Below are 22,780 nucleotides of genomic sequence, written 5' to 3'. Positions count from 1 at the left end.
TTTTAATAGTTTTGAGCTGTTGGAAGTAAAGTTTGAAGAAAAGTTCGAATTAAAGTTTGTATTAAATTTGTATTAAGGTTACATTGTTGCCTGAGGGCTCTTGGCTCAGGGGATTAACTGGTAAGTATTATAATGCACTGAATGAGACAGCGTGATACCACTATTCAGAAGACAATGCATTTGAAAAATTGAGCTTCTCATTAATGTTTTAGAATATGTTTGTATTTCTTTTTAATACCACAGCAATTAGATTTTTTTTCTTTTTAATTTGTTGGAAGATGACAATCAAAATTTTGACACAATACCTCTTGCTAATAAAGAAGTAACATTTTATCACACCTAAAGTTATATTTAGTGGTACACTGTAAATGGTTGGAACTGGTTCTTATATAGTTCTTTTTTTTAGTTCTTTTTCTTTTATTTTTTTTTACAGTGCATTTAAGTTTGAGCTGATTTTTTTTAAAGCTTGAGGTGTCCCATGGTTAAAATACAAAAATGAGTAACTGTTCCAGCAATACTGGCCAATTGCTAAAGGAGTAAAAATGCCTGACTTTTGTATAAGTGACCTCGTGTGTTTAACACATTTATTAGACCAGTAACAAAACACAAATATTTTAGAAACATGTTGAAAATTAAAAATTACATTCAGCTACTAAGACACTTTTTTTCTGTTTAGGAATTATAATATAAAAGTAATAATGTGCTTTACTAATTTTTGTTTTTTTTTTGTAAAACTGTATATTTGAAAATCCATGAATGACAACAATAATTACATCTTAGCAGTAGAAATGTAATTTAAATTAAAGAGCTTGCACATACTGGTGGATTAATCATTGCATAAACATGAAGCATGAGTTTAGTAATTAGCAGTACTTTTAATTTAGTGCAGCTGTGGCATAAACCTTACATTAGGTAGTGGTAAGGCAGCATACATGTACAACTTTTAGAAAAGCAGGGATGATAGCACTTTTCAAGATGGGCTGTTTAGTTTTGCAGGTGACTCTTTCAATGCAACAAATTCAGTATGAATTCTCACTTCAGCAGACACTGGGCTGTTCTGGTGTATAATTTGAGATTGTGACATGTAGGATTTATTTATTTATTTACACTAAACTAATTTCCTAATTAGATCAAAGATCACTGGACATGTTCAACCCAAAAGATGCCTAAAATAAGAGCTGATTGTCACTATCTGCCAAACAATGGATTAATGGAAGACAAATTTGCACCCGCTATCAAACCATGCAGACATTTTCATGCTGACAGCAAATTGTATAGCTCCATATTGTTTGCAAACATCCCACTGAGTTTTAAGAATGATCTTTTTAGCATGTCTTTTTTTTCCAACACTGATTAAAACAACAGCAATTAGAACTTAGCTTTCGAACCCTTAGAAGAAAGAGAGCTCCGCTCCACTCAGCCACTCTGTCAAGCATGACATCCACATAAGTACAAATAGACACAAAGGACAGAGGCTTGAGCAAGTACACCAGTACGCCCCTAATCTCACACTTTAAACTTTTTCTCGGTGACAGAGGGTATCAGGTCATTGTTTTCTCTCAACACAATCTCTCCTCGCTCTCACTGTGTCTTTTACCAATTAAGCGTAGTAATCTGACAGAAGTGGCAGTAAGGTTGCCCCGAGAGCACGCCTTTCATTGTTAGATTCCAGCTCCCCCTTGCACAAGCCAAAAGCTCTCAGATGCAAGTGTCACAACTAGATAGTCTCCTTCGGGCACCGCACACAAGTAAAGAAAAAATAGTTACATGAGCGTTTGGCTGTAGGTCAGAGGCACTCTTGACTGTGACTAATTATGATCAACAAATCACAAGACATGCTAGAGAACCTAAATCAGCTCCTTGTCCTCTGTGCAATCAGAGTTAGTGTTTCAAAGCGGTGTGGCAGATAATTAAATGTTGCAGGTGTTGTCTCTGGAACGTGATTTATCCTTTGTCTTGTGAACAACAGGTGATCCAGACTGTCACAGCAGTGGATAAGGATGACTTTGCCAACGGACAGCGGTTTTCCTTTGCTTCACCAAGCCAGCTACCAGTTAATCCCAACTTTACCCTTAAGGACAATGAAGGTAATCAAAGTGATCAATATGTTTGTTTGCATTCATTATGAGTTTTGCACTCTGCCTACAGAGATATCCTCATTGCTCACGCTTGGAGATCCAATAAGCTGCACTGATATTCCCGCACCTTGGAGGTGCAATAAAAATATTCTCTCTGTCAGCTGGGTATGGTAAGCATCTGAAGACTCAAATGCTGCCAGTAGTACCTACTGTGAGTCAGGTTTGCATGAAACATAAGCGCCATAGAGGGTTGGCATGTTTGAGCATTGTGTTGTCAAATGGATTACCTGCTCAGGCACTCTCTTTCCACCTCCTGTGTGCATTATTTTGTTCCAGCCCAGGGCCAACAGTGGATGTTACCATGGCAACAATTTCAGTCTTAGGGGAATACCTAGCCCTGGGTTGGTCTGCAATCACAGGGCTTTTAAAAGCTCTCAGCCTGAAGATCTCACAGTTTCCCACTGAGAAGAGGAGTTCACAGCACTCCAGATGAATCTCTGAGCCGGAGAGGGGCATAAAAACAGAGAGGAAGGTAGTATGAGAGAGATCAAAAAAATCAATGTGATAACCAGAGATGAGTCTGTTTAGCCCTTGGTCCAGTTACTTCCCACCACAAGAATTCCCTTGCCTACTTCAACTACATTAAAGTGCAGAGGGAAGTTTTGCTGCATTCATGTAAGTGGCACTCAAAGACATCCCTCACTCCCTGCCCACCTCCACACCTAAGGGGTACATAAATCAAACAGGGCAAAGATCGACTTTAGCACTGCTCCAAAAAACATTTCAGTGGATACACAGTATAAGTAGTTAATTTGGCTCCTGTTTTTTTTAGCAGTTTTACACACGACATGCATACAGAGCAGCTCTGCAGTCAGCTACTGAACCTCCAAAAAGTGGTGTGGTGCAAGAGTTTTTTAGAGGAAGGCTAGAAATTTTGAGTTTGCTATAAATCCTAGAACTGTTTTAGATATATCGGTGTGTGCGTGCATGTGTGTGTGTGTGTCTGTCCTGGAAAAACACTTGTTAAATATAGTTCTTATTTTTGCCACTTTAAAGGGTATGAAGACACACCTCTACTGTCACAAAAACATATCTTGCTGATTTGCCATATGCTGTGTTAAAGTGACCATATTTAGCATTTTTGGGTTTTACCTTAGGGTGTTACATTCCTTTTTTGTGCACATTAAAAGCCTGTCAGGTAATAAAGCCCAAAGTTTTCGGCAAAGGGAGAAAGCAGTGCAGACAAACTGCCTGCAGGGCTTCATTTGGAGTATATAATTTTCTTCCTCCAAATGTTGTGAGCAAACAAGTTTTCCTGGCTTCACTCTTGGCATCTGAGTTACTGAAACACACAGTGGATTAATTTTATTTTTGATGGCACTCTTCAGTGTTGGCACCTTGTGCGGTTAATGTGGTTAAAGTATAAGCTCAAATTTTATGCCCATACCTAAACAAAATTGAAAGAAAGTGATCCAGAACTACACCAGTACTATCTAGGTTCTGCTTTGGGCCATGTTGCTTCTCTCTACAGAGTTCTATGACATGTGGCTTGGTTGTTTAGTAGTCTTGTATTTGGGCCAGTTCCTGTTTGGAACAAAGGATTAAACTTAGCTCTTGGAGTTGTACTAAACATGCACTGATTACAAAATGTTCTTGGCTGATTTCAAATATACTCTTAGTGTGACTTGCCTATACCAATTTTGCTGATTTCAGTTTTATTTCTAAGAAACAGTAACTGACAGCATATATGAACAAAACTCAACTTCTTCTCTGTGGAAACTTTTTCATAACAAAGAGATTTCCCCAGGATCTTCTATTACTCTCACAACTGACAAAATATTGTTATCCTACTGAAAAGGAAGATAAATAAGGATCTGAAAATGAATTGCTGTACACCTGCCTTTACCTGACATATTTTACCTTACCGTTTAAAAGCAGGTGCTTCAGATTTATACAACAAAACTAATGTCAGATTCTGTCACGCATCATTTTCCAATATGTTTATAACTTCAGCAGGTAACAGGACATTGACCCTTCTCCTTTTCACTTTTTATTCTAAGTGCTTCAAAGCTAAGTTCTTCTCTTGACTCCAGAATTTTTATTCATGGGTTTCATCTTTTACTGCTCGCTGCTGGCTTGTGGTTGGTTCTGAGCTCTCGATAGCTTTAGTGTTAGCCACTTTCCTTTCTTAGCTTGATTAAACTGTCTATGTTAAGTGTCTCATTAGGGTACAAATGTTTTTCGACTGGTTTACTTTTGCAAACTTTGTTTCTTCATTCACTTTCGCGCTAACAACGTAGCATGGAGCTGTGAGTGTTTGCGCAACTGTTTACCTGCGCAATTTCCCCTGCATGTATTGGATCACTTGTACGAAAGGGTGTCTAGCTAGTCACTAATCCGAGCTTTAAACACTGGAAATCAGTTGATTCTGGTCAACTGATGTTCCTGTGATGCACCTGGGAGACAGAGGAGAAAGGACACTTGCCAAAGGAGCCATAATTAATGATTTCTTTGTGGAAGTGTTTTTATCTTGAGTGTCTTACCTGGAATATACCAAACACAGTGGGAGGGTGACTCTTTAAACAACTCATTATTATTAATATTGTTATTGTTAATATTATTCATTAATGCAAAGCTAAGAAAAAGGACAACATCAACTTGTCACAGCGAGACAGTAATTCTTTGCTTTGTTCTTTGCCTTTCTTTGTTTTTTATTGTAACATCAGGGGTATTTTATGGTTTTGAACTTTAGAAATAAAATGATGCTCTTCACAGCAGAGAGTATCAAAGTGTAAATGCATAGTGAGGTGAAAGGGGCAGTCAACATTTTCTTTGGTGCCTGCTTCACTGTAAAAGTTTAATCCAGTGATTTACAGACCTTTGGTCCTGGCAGCTTTTCTGTGTAGGGATAAAAGCTCCTGATAGGTTATAACAGGGTAAATTGGTTTCACGTTACAGATAAGAGTGATTCAAAGCCCTTCTTGGATCTGAGTCTTTTGAAAGATCTGCTTGTATTAGGGAAACCAGGGCATCTTCCTGGAGCCAGGTGTTAGAGGCTAGTGCTTCATGGGTAATGCATGCCTGTGACAGATGGGCAAGGACTGCATCATTCAAGTTTTTAAAGCTTTTAAAAATCTACATGTCCAGTCCACATACCCATCATTTGAAAATATTTCTCACTCTTGCAAAATGATTCTCTCAAAAGTTCTTAGATTTATTATAACAGAACCGTCTGCAGTAAAATATTCCCAAAGCATTAAATAAAAGGAGCTCTTCATTCTTGAAGGATCGATGGCAAGAGTTAGGTTTTTTTTCATGCTGTTTGCGTAATAGTGCTTTTCATTTTAGATTTCGTTGAGATTTTAGTGCATACCATCTCAGAGGCTCTTGCTTTTTGACATAGTAGATCTTTTATATAATCCCATAAAGGATCACCCAATTATGTGTTATGGCATGGAAAGAGTTTTTTAGAGATACATTATACCAAAAGGAAGAAAATCACATTACACATTATACAATAATCATAATTTGTAACTTTCATACCTCCTAGTATTTCCCCATTATGTTAGCATAGAAGTACTAATGACTATCTTAACTCAAGATGTGCAGTTGTCCAGATGAAGGAGTGACACCTCTCGGAAGCACATGTGCTTCTATTCCCTCTCATTCCAAGGCTAAAAATTCAAATGACTAATCACATAGCATTGAGCTTACCATTTGGCACTTTCTGATCTTTTAATTTGCTTGCCTACTCATTTATACTACAATTCCTTGTCCACTTAGAATGATTCATATCACCTTTTATTCTAAAGTCGTCTCTCATCTGCATAAATCGCTCTCTGAAATGTTAAGCTGCTGCACTCAGAATTCATGTGGTTTCAGTTCGCTCAAATATTAGAGCCTACATGTGCGGCTGCACTCAGAAAATGGTGTAAAAACCATATGCGTAGCTTTTTGCTTGCACTGTGTGTTAGAAGGTATCTGCCTGCTCACGATATATGAGTGAGAGTGAGAGCGAGGCACAGTGAGCCATACTGTTGACTCCACTGTCTGATAATTAAAGTAAGCTCTTCACACTCAAAGCAGCTTCTTTCATTTCTGTTGTAGCAGACCAACAGTTGGTAGCAGCTCTCTGCCAAGGCCTAATACCCCCCTCTGTTGTTGTGCAACTGATGAAAATCCCTCTCAGTCACTCACACGGCTAACTCTCTCATGACCTCCTTTCCTTCTCAGTTACCATTTGCACAATGGATCGCCACGAAACTTGAATTATGGTGGCTTTGTGCCCAGATTTTTGTGTGAGGAAAACAGGTTCAGCTGGACTCCCCGATATATTTTTAACTAATTAACCAATTACATCTGCAATAGAATCCACCCTTTCATTCCTGATATTTAGTATTCGCTTTAAAAGAAGATGACAGCTAAAGTTCTGTGTGTGTTTTGGTTTTTTTTCCATCAAGCTATTTCTTTACTTCACCATATCATATCTAATATCATGTTACTGCTAATGCGCTTCCTGCAGAGATGTGCAACAGCACCGGCTCTGTTTCACAAAATCACATCAGCAAAGAGGTTGAGTGAGGATTTTTAGCTAAAAAGGAAAACACAGATTTAGTCTTAAAATTAGATCAGTGCCTTCTGCTTGCAGTGGAGCTGAAGCCAGGACACCTGAAATACTGAGCTGTCATGCAGACGTGTTGATGCAGCTGAAGTGGTGGATGCACTACAATAACTGCAGGTCAAACTCCTACAGCGTATTAGGCACCATTAAAGCTGAAAAGCAAGGGGATGCTTCTGCTCAGCTGCTCTGGGAAAGCACTTTGTGACAAACCTATTCTGTTAAAAGCCCTTTAAACATAGTCAACTTGACTATGCCTACATTACAATGACTGAAAATTGAATGCCTCTTTGATCTTGTTATCTGTCACATTGTGATGGCATTTTCTTCTAAAAAGGCAATTAAACTAAGGCTATCATCTCTGAATAAGCCACATACGTAAATAGATCAATTGATTTCTGAAAGCATCTTCTTCCACTGCAAATATAGAAGGCGTTATAATATTTCAGTTAATCAGCCGTTCTGAAAGTAGCGCTGTCACGCCATAGCAATATGGGACGTTTAATTAGCTTTTATGTCATTCACACTTCACTTGCAATCGGTGTTACGCTGCTAGATTTCCAAGCACCTATTATCTGCTGAAACGGCATCGTTTGTGTAGACCTGTCATGTGCTGCTTTGTCAAAACCTATAGCAAACAACTAAACGCTGTCACAAACTCACACTGAAATATTTGATTAGTTTTCCTTTTATTCAATTGAAGTTCAATTGGTTTTCTAAATGATCAGTCGTAACGTCGTCTTGGCTTTGCCCTTGTGTCTGTGAGTTTTTTGGTTTGTTTTTTTCATCTATATTTTCTTAACTGTCCTAACTACTTCCATTCTGTTTCTCTCTGTTTTATTTTGAAGGCTAATCCCTCAGGTTCTTAAATCCTCATGTTCTTCCCTTCCCAACCTCACCAGTGTCTGCTTAAGGTTATATCTGCCTTATCGCCCTTCTCCCCAGTGTGTAGTTTGTCTGTGTGTCATTCCTACTGTAGGTCTTTGTCAAGCACTTGTGCACCCTTTGTGTGTTTCCTGAGTTAGTCTTTTTCCCCTGTTGGAAATTTGCTTTATCCTTGTTGATTTTTTCCCCCTGCAACCCTGCTGCAGGCTCTTTTGTTGTTTCACAATGTTGAGATTAGAGTTCCTTTTAGTCATACCTCCCGCCAGTCACTCTAGCTTTTTTGTTTGCAACTGGGTCCATTTTTTTTTAACTTAACACATGGGGGCAAGAACATATGCAGCTTATGTTATCATGAAAGGCGTCAGCAGTCACGTTTTATAATTGAGCAAATGTGATGCAGTAGCAAAGAGGTACACAACGGCACTCTGCAAAAGTAAAAAGATGAACCCATAATTCACTAAACATGTAAAACACAGCCCTTTATCACAACATGATAACCGTAAACTCAAACACAAACTGCTATCTGTTGTCACTGAACATATTGTCATAAATTCGCGTTAATCTTTGTTAAATATAATGTAGGCGTCACTATGAAACAATGGAAAGAATGGTAGATTTTGCATTTTTTCAAGATATTAGGGCACAGTCACACGCGCCAAGAAACAAGTTCCTCTAGCAAGTCCCTCTTTGTCATCCAGTGACAAAGAGGGTGGCGCACCAAGTCCTCCTTGTGATTGCATGGATTGCTTAGCGAAATTCCCATGGTCGCCCATAGTTTGGAAGATGCCAACTTGTCTAAAAACAAACCTTTAACTCTCCAAGCTACAGTGAAACTTCAAACAGTGCAACACAAGTGGATACAGAACATTCGCCTTCACAATAAATAAAGGGTAGTTACTGCTACAACCTACAACTTTTACTTTGAAGGCAAGCCTTGCCTATTTTCATTGGACTTCACTGTCACTCAGCGAGTAGTCTGCGAGTGCTTGCAGACAAGTCAGTGTCATCCTTGCAAACCACGGGTTACTGTGGCAACCTGCTACCAATCAAAAAGAGGCTTTTAGTGCACCATTGTATACCCCTTATCGATCAATGTCATTTCCACTTACCAATCAGTCATACAAAGCACATTTTTCCTTTACAACACTTTTCCCTTACTTTGTTTTTAGGCCTGTGTGAATGGGACTTTGAAATCAATTTCACAACAACTGACAGAAACCTCCAGCAATCACTTGTGCTTAGTTGTCAAACAAGCATTTTTTCCTCTCACAACCAGTGGCTATTAGAAGGTCAGCAAGATGTCTCTAGGAGCGTGTGATTGAAACCTAACCTAACCTACCTAACCTAACCTAACCTAACCTAACCCATATATTTAGTCTCATTAGTCTCGTTGTTTGTACAGTTTCTCAACCCAGTAACCTTTAGCAGTAGTTTGGTTGTTAAACTGCTTGCCAGCAGACATTAACCTGGTTACTTTGAGCTACACGACATGAAAAGCCTCATCAGTTTTAGTATTTTCATATAGTACACCAGAGCATACAAGCCCTCCCACAATATCAAATCTTTGGGAGCATTATAGTTTCACAGTGAATTATAACCTTAATTGAATTGGCAGAAAACCGTGTTTCTACATTATTCACTCAATTTCAAGTGACCTTATTTTCTCTGACAAAAGCTTATTGGAAAAAAGAAAAAGCACCTATTTTTTTTAAATAGGTCATAAGACATTGTGCTTATGATGTGCTACCATACAACATTAAAAAAGTTATTTTTTCTACCTTTCTTTAGAAACTAGCCAGTGTCATTCATCTGTGATGTGATAAATGATACAGTCTCAGCATCCAAAGTAAAAGAAGTTTCAGCAGCACTGAGTGATTTATAAGCTGACACAGGGATTGGTGCCTTGTGCCAAGATTGTCAGATTTGATTCCTCGCCTTACACTTTGACACACTTCTTTACTGAACCTTATCAGAAAGTGTTTTTTAATACTCTTTCATATTGTAAATTAAACTGTTATCTGAGTCTCATATTATTGTCTTATGAATTAACTGTGAGATTGTTGCCACAAATTCAATATCTTGACACATCACTTAACACCTAAATAAACATATTTTGTTATCGTTTGTATGTATAAGCCTGTACAAACATCTGCAATGAGTGTAAACATTAACATTAGGTACCCACGTTTACTCTGTGACCCAGAATATATTTTCCCCAAAATAGTGGAACTATAGAACAATGTTACATTTCAAGTGGCAGCTAAGAAGAAAGTTCGTGCTGAATCCCATCAGCGGCACCTACACACACCCACCAAAGTTCACAAGGAATCCAACTAAGTGCATGTGTAGGCAAGTGTGAAGTCTGCAGAGATGTGGTTGCGTCGCATGTGTCTATTGTTGGTTTATTTTAGCTCCATTTTATTTTTTTAGTCACACTTCATATGTTCTATAGAGCATCAGAACAAGGATTCCCTATTCACACTATGACCATTACCAATAGGAAAATACAACCCTGAGCACATAATTGAGTTCATAATTGACTCATTATTGAGCGAAGACATTGCCACTAACTATCCTGATCATCTCTGCATGTCTACCAAACTTATTTGATCGGTCTTTATAACAACCATGATTAATAAACTGTAAAATTGTTGTGAATTAAACTGCAGTTTTCATCTGTTTGAATAGAGAACAGTTTCACTATATCTTTTATTTTGTTATTAATCATTACTAACCCTTAGATGTCAAAACACAACTTGTGTTCATCTCTCACAAAACAACAGCACAAATGGGGACCTTAGTACAAACTGACACTAGCAATTTCTAAACATTAACAAGTGCATCATAAAATACTGTGTTTGTGTGTTTGTGTGTGTGTATTGATACCATCAAAATGTCATGGCAGCAGTGTCATTACTAATGATTAGTATTAATGCTGTTGTTTGTCATTTCATGGTTAAGAGCAAAATAAGGCAATAATAAAGTTTAAATAACTGGCTATTTAAAGTTTATCATAACCACTTTTTATGAAACTTACTTTTTTCTGCTGTAAAATTTCTGATGCACTGTATAATAAATGCCTTATCTCACAAAAGGAGAGACTGGAATGAATAAGTGACACAAAAGTTATGTAAGTGATAACCAGCATCATGCTAATGCTTCTGGAAAAGTAAAAAAAGAAAATAGGCCATTTTAAAACCTAGCGTAAGGAGGCTTTCACCATGCTGTATAGCAGACACCAGAAAAAAAGGAGCATTTTTTTTCTAGTGATTGCAAAAACATTACTTTCCTAATACTTTCCTAAAAACCAGATCTTCTCTCATTTCCTGGTTGATCACCTGTCATGTACTGCAAGAAATGCCACATGGTATTGGAGACGCCACATGGTTAAACTGAGACTTTACGAATGAGTACTGTGTTTCCTCTCACGTGGATTCAGTGTGCTTGCAGATGGCCCTTCTCGCTGCAGTATTAATCAACAAGCACAGAGCTCTCCTCCAACCACCTGTGATGACAGGAGGTTTAATGTGAAATTAGCATGACATAACTGATGCAAACTTCCTCGCTGTGGTCTGTACAAGGACCTATGCTGCTGTGGAACTGTGCTCCAAAGTGCAAAAGCTCTGCTGGAGAACATCACTTACACAGACCTTGTTTGTCTCTGTTTGCTTTAGCCTCCTTCTCCATCCTCACTACTCCTTCCTTTGGCTCACACATACATACACTCCTCCTCCATTCACCCCCATGCATCCCCCTCTTCTGCTCTCATCTTCCACCTCCCCATCTCGCTCTCTTGTTATTTGCATCTATCACACTGCACTCTCTCAAAACCCCCACCCATCTGCTTGCTGATACGGTGATACTGCAAGTCTGACTTAATAAAGCTTGAAGTACGTGTTGTCATTCCAACTGTCGATCATTATAATTATTCATAGATGGAGCAGAGATTGGAGTGGGAGGCGAGGTCTCAGAGCAGCAGAGCGATAGTACAGCATGGCGGAGGTGTTTTCACTGAGTGCAGAGGAAAGGTTGCCCTTGTGCACGATTCAGCATTTTTTGAAACTTGAAATACTGCACGAATATGTATCAGCATGCAATGTGTCATCTGCGGGTTTCTGGGTAGCCAGTCATGTGAGGCCCAAGTTATTCATCCAGGTAGCTGATTCACCCATGCATATAGCTAAAATGAACAGGGATGACAAAGCTGGTTCTGTTAAAGGATAGTACTTTGATACATCATCATCATTATCTTTACATTATTATACACCTACATGTCTTACGTCCAGTTATGTGCAGTACCTTAAAAGTCCTGCATATGCTGCTGTCCTAGTGTTCATGTTACATCTGTTAATGTTTCCAGATTTTTTGTCCCCCTCTGCACACCAATGCATGTTTGTCTTCAAATTCATAAATCTACCACCAAATATTAAGATTTGCACTAGTATGTATCACACTTAAGTTGTTACTTAAACCTGCAATGCATCTCTTACACTGGAAGAGGGGAAATTCCTTTTCCAAATTGAATATACAATACAATATAACTATCCAGTTTTTTGTGTAGCTCATATTTTAAATATGTATTTGTCGTTATGCACAAACCTATAACAGCAGCAGCTAAGTTGTTATTAATATCCCAAAGGAATTAAAAATAAAAATAAAAATCTCTAAAGCTTGGTGAAGGTGCAGCATATAATTATATATCTGCATAATAATCTGCAACTGATGCCACCTCAAAACCCTCTGTTCCCATTAAAAATCTATTGATGGAATTTACTAATAAGGCACTGTGTCAGTTTGCAGATTAAAGGCGTAGACACAAGTATTTATGCAGCTGGCCTTTTAGGCAGTTTCCTTTTTGGAGCTCAAAATCTTGGGAGGAGAGCTTTCCAATTGGTCATGCAAACCTGATTTACTATCCCTTGCTGTAGGCAGTTTACAGCAATTTTATTGTTTTTGGAATACCAGAGGCATCAAAACAAGTGTTTTATTGGCATGGGTGAATCCTGTCCTGTTGCTCTTCACTTAGTCATCCTGAATGTTTGAAAACCAAGCCTCGCATATGAATCTTGCCCTTTATCAGAGCTTCCATTATTATCCAGAGAATTACTTTTTAAACCCTCAAGATCACACACGGCTCAAATACAATTTCTTTGAGAAGAATTTGCTCTCTATCAAATTCATATTGAATTTCCTTCAATTACCTTTCATTGATCTGAATTGCTAAACTCTTCCAGGGGAGAAATACACCAACTAAACCTGAGCTTACATTATATTGTATATGTATTTTTCTTAGTAGATGACTTGCTTTCTAAGTGGTTCTTCTCATATTTTGGCCCACTACTGTGATGGTGTTGACTCATTGAAAGCAACTGCAACAAGTGTGTCTTTGTTTAAAGATGATTATACTGTTGGAAGATGTTGTTGCATTTTTGTCTCATGCTAATTTTCTTCGCTTTGTAAATCCAGCCCTTAGATTTTATATATCTGTAATTTCATTAGTAATACTGGCCTTAACTACCCAGTCTGTCCAATAGATGTGGTGAGTACACACAATTATAAAACGGTACATTCAGGGTAAAGGTTAGTAAAGTATTAATGTAATTTCCAAAGATTATTTTTCAGTGATTTTGTGTCTTCTCATTTGCTTCAGTTTCATTGCTCAGCCTTGCTATAGAACCTACTAGAAGTCTACCTCAGTTGCTTTTTTCCCCAGCCTTTTTACTTTTGTTTATCTAAGTAACATGTTTCATTAACAGAAATGTTTCTGCAAGGGCCAAGGTGATCTGCTCTTTTGCAGCACATTAAAATAGTAAATGAATACCTTTGAAATTAATTAGCTTCGGCACACTGAAAAGCTGTAGAGTTTGTAAGAAATCGACCATCTTCGAATACTTCAAAAGAAGAAGAAAAAAAACATTCACAATACCCAGTGAATGCTTTTTTTGATGTATTTAGCTAATGACACTTACACATAAACAGGAAATTATATACTTCACAGGAAGAGACATATGACTAAAAAGAGGACCCAGAGAATGAGTCTTTTTAACGAAGGACAACATTTTTTTTTACTTTTGTTATTCTTTTACAGACAGTACAGCCAGCATTATTGCAAGACGACGCCGTTTCAACCATCTGACACAGGAGCTCTACGAGCTGCCCATTGTAGTGTGGGACGGTGGGGAGCCTTCGCTGAGCGGAACCAGCACCTTGACCCTGCGGGTGTGCCCATGCCAGCGCCATGGCAGGATCCGGATGTGCCAAGGCGAAGCATTCCTATCATCAGCAGGTCTCAGCACGGGGGCCTTGATTGCCATCCTGCTGTGCATCGTTATCCTGCTGGGTAAGTTGGGACAGCCACTGTGGGGACTTCGGCAGGGGGGCGCTGCCTGGGGGCAAATATATGGAGGCCATGGATGGAGGAGATGGACCATAGAAGTGCAAGGAAGAGTGGGAGGTTTTGAAAAGCTATGACAAGGGCAGAGGAGGAAAGGAGGATGAAAAGGCGTGTGAGGACACAGGTAGAATCTGGAATGAGGGTAGAGAGAGAAGAAAAAGAAGAGCATGTGAAGGACAGAAGAGAAGGAGAGCACACAAAGAGGAGTTTAGAAGGAAGGTGACTAAAAAGGAGATGGGAAGGACAAAGACAGTAACAGGTGAGGGGAATGATGATTGTAGGGTCAATACGAGAGGAGAGAGGCGGTGCGTACAACTGACAGGCTATTATGAATGACACTGTGGCACTTGAAGACGGGAACTTTTTTATTCTGAGGCAACTCGATTCAGAAAGAAATGTGAATGCAATCAATTTCTTTAAAATTGGGAATTTAGTTTGAGTCTTCTGTCTTACTTATAATCAAATCTCTCTTTTTTATCCTGCCATCACTCCCTGCAGGGCACGTGTTTGACATTGCATGTTGTGACTAGAAGAGCATAGGACAAGCTTGGAAGGGTATGGTGACAGCCAACATAGATACCACTCTGCTGATTTCATGTGTGAAGGATGTGTTATGCGCCACGAATATAAAAGACCATCAGAAATACAGTGAAAATACTCAGGGCTTATTTGGTGTTGCCAGCTTGTCACAGCACCCAGAAAACATGTCTTCAATGAAAATGCATGCCTTGTTACTATGGCAACCCCTCTTTGCAGTGACAGTAAGTGATTATATATAAACTTGGAAATATGATCTGGCCGCATGAATTTACAGGGAGTGCAGAATTATTAGGCAAATGAGTATTTTGTCCACATCATCCTCTTCATGCATGTTGTCTTACTCCAAGCTGTATAGGCTCGAAAGCCTACTACCAATTAAGCATATTAGGTGATGTGCATCTCTGTAATGAGAAGGGGTGTGGTCTAATGACATCAACACCCTATATCAGGTGTGCATAATTATTAGGCAACTTCCTTTCCTTTGGCAAAATGGGTCAAAAGAAGGACTTGACAGGCTCAGAAAAGTCAAAAATAGTGAGATATCTTGCAGAGGGATGCAGCAGTCTTAAAATTGCAAAGCTTCTGAAGCGTGATCATCGAACAATCAAGCGTTTCATTCAAAATAGTCAACAGGGTCGCATACGAAGCGTGTGGAAAAACCAAGGCGCAAAATAACTGCCCATGAACTGAGAAAAGTCAAGCGTGCAGCTGCCAAGATGCCACTTGCCACCAGTTTGGCCATATTTCAGAGCTGCAACATCACTGGAGTGCCCAAAAGCACAAGGTGTGCAATACTCAGAGACATGGCCAAGGTAAGAAAGGCTGAAAGACGACCACCACTGAACAAGACACACAAGCTGAAACGTCAAGACTGGGCCAAGAAATATCTCAAGACTGATTTTTCTAAGGTTTTATGGACTGATGAAATGAGAGTGAGTCTTGATGGGCCAGATGGATGGGCCCGTGGCTGGATTGGTAAAGGGCAGAGAGCTCCAGTCCGACTCAGACGCCAGCAAGGTGGAGGTGGAGTACTGGTTTGGGCTGGTATCATCAAAGATGAGCTTATGGGGCCTTTTTCGGGTTGAGGATGGAGTCAAGCTCAACTCCCAGTCCTACTGCCAGTTTCTGGAAGACACCTTCTTCAAGCAGTGGTACAGGAAGAAGTCTGCATCCTTCAAGAAAAACATGATTTTCATGCAGGACAATGCTCCATCACACGCGTCCAAGTACTCCACAGCGTGGCTGGCAAGAAAGGGTATAAAAGAAGAAAAACTAATGACATGGCCTCCTTGTTCACCTGATCTGAACCCCATTGAGAACCTGTGGTCCATCATCAAATGTGAGATTTACAAGGAGGGAAAACAGTACACCTCTCTGAACAGTGTCTGGGAGGCTGTGGTTGCTGCTGCACGCAATGTTGATGGTGAACAGATCAAAACACTGACAGAATCCATGGATGGCAGGCTTTTGAGTGTCCTTGCAAAGAAAGGTGGCTATATTGGTCGCTGATTTGTTTTTGTTTTGTTTTTGAATGTCAGAAATGTATATTTGTGACTGTGGAGATGTTATATTGGTTTCACTGGTAAAAATAAATAATTGAAATGGGTATATATTTGTTTTTGTTAAGTTGCCTAATAATTATGCACAGTAATAGTTACCTGCACACACAGATATCCCCTAAAATAGCTAAAACTAAAAACAAACTAAAACTACTTCCAAAAACATTCAGCTTTGATATTAATGAGTTTTTTGGGTTCATTGAGAACATGGTCGTTGTTCAATAATAAAATTATTCCTCAAAAATACAACTTGCCTAATAATTCTGCACTCCCTGTAGAACGTTGGTCGGCAAGCATCAGAGTTCAGACCGACAAAAAAAATAAAATCGTTGACATATATTGAAAATTCAAACAGAAGATCGAATGGAAATTGTTGAATTTACTAAAGGTGTGAGGACTGCTGCAAACTAAAGTACATCAGAACATGATTAGGAAAAACTATGTAATAACAAAGGTTCATCATTGCTCCTCTCCCCTCCTCTCTTTACTGATTGTCTGTGGACATTAGTGCATGAAGGTTATGCATATTCATACCAGCTTTCTTCGTCCTCTATGCCAGCCTCTGGCTGAGGCGAACAAAAGGCCATCACCACTGTTTGGTGCAAACCCTTGAGTGAGAGACACATGCTGAATCACTAATCATCAGCACAAGAAAGAGCCTCTTTTGAACAGAGAAGCAAAGAGAACAAGGAAGAGACACAAAATATCACACCTGCTTTCTCTTTGCGTTTCACCTGTGTTGTATTTTGCTTTCACACTTTCTACTCTCAGGTTCTTTGTCTCTCACGTAGCGCCTCTCGACAGAGGGTCACCCGAACAAATTTGAGATTTTGTCAGTGTGTCCCAGTCAAAAAAATACATTCCACTCCATTTACCTTCCCATCATTTTTCTTGCCTGTGTCGTTTTTCATAATTCAACATCTTTTCACCATTCCTCAAAATTTGGCACCTCTGCACCGTTCTTTTACCAAATATAATGAAGAAATAGCTTAATGTCGGATTGGAATGATGGTGCGCGTTCGCTAAACGTGATATGCTCATTTTTTAAATTCCACTGGGAGACTTCTTTTGCATGTCATACACTCCCCTCCCCCAGTACTGTCAGGCTAAGCATCTCAGTGTGTTTAGGCTTTGGTACTAGCATGCAACATGTATCTCGACATTTACCGCATAATGACGGTAAACTTACAGGGCTTTAATCATCTTCCATTATATTGCTGTCATTGTGCTCAGACCTCAGTGCAAATTAGGATACTCCATGTGTACATAAGCTCTTCCTAAGTCAAAGAAAGCAACACAATGTGTATGCACTGATTATTTTGAAACTCTTTGCAGCCTTTGAGGGTTTGCTTAAGCTAATTAATGTGCGATAATGAATACACTATAAAACCTGGACCAGAAAATACAAAAATCTTTTTTTAAAAACATGTAAACTTTAGCTAGCTGTTTAATAAAGAGAAGTGGTACCAAATCAGTGTATCGCCTAAACACACAGCGCGCACACTTTCAGTTCTTGCTCGTCTTTGCTTGTCAGTGTGACTTGTCTGTGGCTGATTGTTTTCTGTTTGTCCGATTAATGTCCGTGCTTTATCTCTGTGCCCTCTAATAAGCCATTTAATTAGGCCTGCAGCAAACCAGAAAGGGATGCAAACTAATGATTCAGCTGATAATGACCTTTACGCATGCCTTAAATAGCTTAAAATATTCATAAGCCCATCATTGTTTGGATGTAGTTTCCAATACTAATATTAACTCACTATGGAGGAAATAGTACACTATTACTTTACTAGCTGGGTTAAATGAGGAATTTTAGAATAATCTCTACAGCCTCCTTGATATCTAAACTCTTATGAGTTTGTACTGACACAGAGTACCATAAATAGCATTTCAAGGGTAAGATTTAAGTTCATTTTAGCATCTTATTTTATGTAATAAGCCTTGAAACTTGCCTTTCGTTTTAGTACAAATAAAATGGCTACTAGGCAAAGTGTCAGTGCTAGTCTGATTGAGTCATTCTTTTCCCTCAGGACTCCATCTCTTAGTTACAAACCACATTAATTTCTAATAATGATTTTAAAGCCTGTCTTGCATATTTGAAATATAAATAATGAATTCCATGGCTTGCATATTGAGCCATAAAAATAATAGCAGTTCTGTAGCAATGTTCCAGTCAACCAAGTTTTGCTCTCTTTGACCTTTGGTTTGATGCTTATGAGTTTCCACTTACTTATTATATCACACAGGGCAAAAGTTCTAAGCTACTCATTTCTTTAGTCTTGCTTCCAAGGAGCCAGACACGTGGTCCATTAGTCTTGAGCAGTAGGCTTTCTGAAAGTTTTTCTGTGACTGCTACTATTTCACTCATTTTCAGTCCAGTCCTTGTACCTGATCATTTTAGGAGGGATCACGCAAAAAAGAAAAAAGAAACCCAAAACTATTTGTTCTTTAGTTGAATCTATGAAAAAGTCCAGAGATAACAGTTTAACAGGCATAATGTAGTATTTCACAACAACGTGATTTCCAAAGGCCAATTAGCCAAAGGTTCAGAGTGTCTTGGCATGTTGTCCAGCATGTCATTAAAAAGTTAAAGAAACTGGTTAACTAACTGGTGGATAACAGAAAGGCTGCTGTGCAGAAGTCATGGATTTACCTCCCCAGAGTCTGGACCTCAAAATTAGCGAACCATTCTGGGATCATCTTGACAGAGAACAGAGTAAAAAGAGCTTTGGAATGTGCTTCAGGAAGCCTGGAGAACTATTTCCAAGGACTAGTTATAGAAATTTCAAGTAGGCTTGTCTAAGAGAGTTCAAGCCATGTTGAAGAATAAAGGCGTTCATACCAAATATTGACTTTCAAGCTTGTTAGAATTGTACAAATCTTGTTTTTGCCTTATATGCTGTATTTCCATGTTGCTCTACCTAGTTCCCATTTTCCTAGCAAAATATTAAGAAATGAGCAGCGGCTAAAGACTTTCGCACAGTACTGTAGAAACCTAATTTTATAATACAACACAGTCTTGTTGTGTAATCTCCTATACTCACATAATAATTGTGACTTGTGCAACAGCCTCTACTGTAATAGACACAAATCTGTAGACTCAAATAGTGCTTCCAGTGCCATGAGTGTTATAGTGAGCAACATATATACCCTATAGCTGGTAGAGGCTAGCCACATGGAATGACCTGAATAGCCCATTATGAAGCTTTAATGGAGAAAGTGTATTCCAATATAGTTTGTGCAGTGGACAGGAATATACTTTAAATGCAAGTAGATCATGAACTGTGGAAAGTGCTGTCTGGTGTATGAAATGCCAGTAAGTAATAAAGGTGCATTTTCTCAGAGCCTCAGTAACATTTTTACTGTATGCTAAGGTTGTTTACCTCTAAATCACAGTGAGGCGTTAAACTGCAGATAGCACAAGAGAGAGGTGGTGCAAAACAATTTTAACTGTATCAGCTACAACACGTGCATGACAAAGTTAAATAAATAATCAAAAAATAAATTGTTTCCTTTTTCTGCTCAGTGATTTACCCAAGTTGCCTCACACAGTCACATGGTGGCTTTGTGTAATTGGTTGCTTTAAACAAGCTGAGTGATAAGCACTGTCCCAGACAAATTGCATTTTTCACCCTCTATAACCCCACTTGGGCAAAGCACCAGGTGGAATAAAGTTTGGGGAGGTGGAGGGGCGTTATTACCGATTAATCACCCTTTTTTTAAAAAAAACAATATTAAAACACAAGCATGGAAAAAACATTCAGTGGTGAAATTTTTAATGAATTTGAGTGTAATTACTTTATTCATCAGGTGTATGAGGGTATAGTGGGACAGTTTTTTTGTGTCTCACTGCACCAAAGTTGTTATCTTGCCATTAAAAAAACTCAAATATTAAAGACATGAAAAAATGTCTCTTTATACATTTCACTATTTGAGTTCTCATGCTTAACTTAAGGAGGCTAGTTTAATTCAGATCCATAGATCTAATCTAATCAGAAGCCAAGCAGTGTTACAAAGTTACAAAAATAAAAGGGTGTTTTGTGTAATGTATAGATTTTTTATTTCTTCTGAAACTCTGCACTTTGGTTTTACTTTTATTCTCTTACCTACAAAATTGAACTACTGGAATGAAGTCTCCAGTGCTTGACTAACTCAAGTTTGAAGAGAGGATGTTTTGAGGTGCACTGACAACAGAACTGCTTTATAGTCATTTACAGCATGCCAAGTCCACTGCAATATGTATACAAAAAATGTTTTGCTTGAATAAATACATTAGATCAGGTAAATGCATCGGTGCATCCCTGAGGTTATGAAAGCTGAATCCTGTTACTCTTTATCCAACACATCACCTTCCTATCTCTCACCATGTATGTGTTAGGTGCCTCATCATTACAGGCCGATCTAACACAATAGTGTGTTGCTTTTAGGTGAATATAGAATATAATAGTTAGATGTGCAATGCCAAAATGCACTATTTAAAAAAAATCTTGGTGTGAACCGTTATGGGATTTTTTTCTCCTAGTAGCTTTCAGTGCAGCGTCAGTGTGAAGCCCAGTCGGCTCTGCAGTAATACTGATATATCTCACTTGTCTGTGCTAATGTAACTTAATGAACTCCTTTTAGATATTGCACTGCTGTAAAAATTTTCTTCCCTCACTGAAGCCATTTTATTAAATAGATGTTCACGTTAACATATTGGTAAGAGGTCATCATTAACCCAAAGAAGCATAACTCTCATTAGCTGCAGTAACAAGTTTCAAACTCTAGCACGTTATCAAGTATTACTTGACTTCATGACTTCATTAAGAGTTGGAAAATATATTTTACACTGTAAGCTACTTGTCAGTACAGACATTTGGCAACATCAGGCCGTATTTTCTTTAATGTGGATGAGCAGGCACATTCTTTCTATTCACATAAAACTTAGAGGTCATTGCATGAGAAAAGTATTTGAAATGTTGGAGATTTTGATTGAATATGAGGTTGAATTGGCTCCAGCAATGACTCTGATGTGCACATCGCCACCGTGTCAATCGTTAGCATTCAAATAATAATCAGGGATTCATTGCTAATGATTTCTAATGCCGCTTACTGGCATGTAGCTTTTTAGCCCTGTGTTATTTTAAGCATCCTGGTGGAAATTATAGACTGTATATGCGCAAAAAACAGCTTTGGTGCAGTGATTTTTTTTTTAAGAAACAAACACATTTAACTGGGCTAATATTAGCACATAGCACATTAGCATCTTTTAACTGTCCTCACCATGATTAGCATTAACACTGCAAAAAATCTTTTTTCTGTGTTGCAGCAATTGTAGTCCTGTTTATTACTCTAAGGCGGAGCAAGAAAGAGCCCCTTATCATCTCTGAAGAAGACATTAGAGAGAATGTGGTCACCTATGATGATGAGGGCGGTGGCGAGGAGGACACGGAGGCTTTCGACATCATCGCTCTTCGTAACCCGGCTGCCGCAGAGGAGCTCAAGTTCCGACGGGACATTCGCCCAGAGGGGAGGAAACATTGCGGCCCGCCCCGCATCCATCGCAGCCCGTCTGTGGAGCTGGATGAGGTGGATGTGCATGAATTCATCAAGCAGAAACTAGTGGAGGCCGACATGGACACTAGCGTGCCGCCGTACGATTCACTTCAGACCTACGCTTACGAGGGTCAGGGCTCACCTACAGGATCCGTCAGTCCTTTAGACTCACCCGGCACACATTCGGAGCAGGATTTTAACTATCTGGATGACTGGGGACCCCAGTTCCAGAAACTAGCAGAACTTTACGGAGATCCAGAGTCAGATGTGACGACCTAGTCTGTGATTTCAGTCTTGTTCAACCAAATCTGTTTGAAATCCGTTTTTTCAGATTTTCAGTGAAGGATATCAACAAACAGATATGCTTTCAAACTGTTTCAGTGGTTTCCAACTTATACTGTTGAACTAAAAAGGACTGCTCTATTTTTATTTATTTTGTTTTTCATTTTGTCCCTTTGGATCATGGGTCGTTCATCTGGAAGCATTAAATCAGATTTTGAAAAGGAAGAACATAAATATGGGAAAAGGAAAATGATATTTTCCTTGGTGTATATTTTTTAATGCTCAATAAAGTCCTGAAATCCATATAAGTGGATATGTGAAAATTTGTACATTTGTCTTCTTCCTCCAAGCATGGATATACAGCACAGCATGGAATTATCATGGTGGGAGGCATTACCAAAGCTATTCATGATTCAACACACAGAGGATGGTGCTGAGGCAGCCATATGCGCAACAATGCCACCTCCAGCAAAATGAGCTTACAATGTGTTTTGTTTATTTTATGTGGTTGTTAGGCTGACTTCAATGAGTGTTTTACCTTTCTCACTTGTTAAATGAGAAAAGGGAAAGTACTTACTTATCCAGTTAACCAACTATACCCCAATAATGTTTGAGATTCGTGAGAATTCACAAAGAAAGAAAGAAATGGGAAATCGGGTGAAAACTCTAAACACCATCTTCTTCCTCCGTACCTGTAGCCTCATTTCCTGAACTGAAGTCGGAGATCAGCGTGCTTAAACATGCTTATGACCCTTCTTGCTCTGGACAGCTAACAACCTGCTGGCTAAACAACAACAGATGATAAACCTTTATGCCATGTTAGGCTCAAATATCCTAAAAAACACACTTTCCTGTAATAACCAGATTGATTATATTCTCACTTTGTAAGAGT

General features: G+C 38.8%; 1 protein-coding gene across 2 annotated transcripts in view; it reads left to right on the top strand.

Annotated features, from left to right (window-relative positions):
* LOC116324451 (cadherin-18) overlaps positions 1-22,202 on the top strand; it is a 93,343-nt gene extending 71,141 nt beyond the window's left edge. Inside the window, exons 10-13 of one of the 2 annotated variants that reach the window (XM_039617011.1) lie at positions 1,970-2,087; positions 13,670-13,921; positions 14,474-14,530; positions 21,380-21,492. In XM_039617011.1, the coding sequence (XP_039472945.1) occupies positions 1,970-2,087; positions 13,670-13,921; positions 14,474-14,505 (402 nt within the window). In that variant the 3' untranslated portion in view covers positions 14,506-14,530; positions 21,380-21,492. Of the gene's footprint in view, positions 1-1,969; positions 2,088-13,669; positions 13,922-14,473; positions 14,531-21,379 lie in introns of both variants that reach the window. The other variant, XM_031745045.2, reaches the window with a different exon arrangement.
* The last annotated feature ends 578 nt before the right edge of the window (positions 22,203-22,780 follow it).

The sequence above is a fragment of the Oreochromis aureus genome, linkage group 9 (assembly GCF_013358895.1).
Source record: "Oreochromis aureus strain Israel breed Guangdong linkage group 9, ZZ_aureus, whole genome shotgun sequence".
Lineage (NCBI taxonomy): Eukaryota > Metazoa > Chordata > Actinopteri > Cichliformes > Cichlidae > Oreochromis > Oreochromis aureus.
This window is presented reverse-complemented; position numbering and strand designations above follow the sequence as displayed.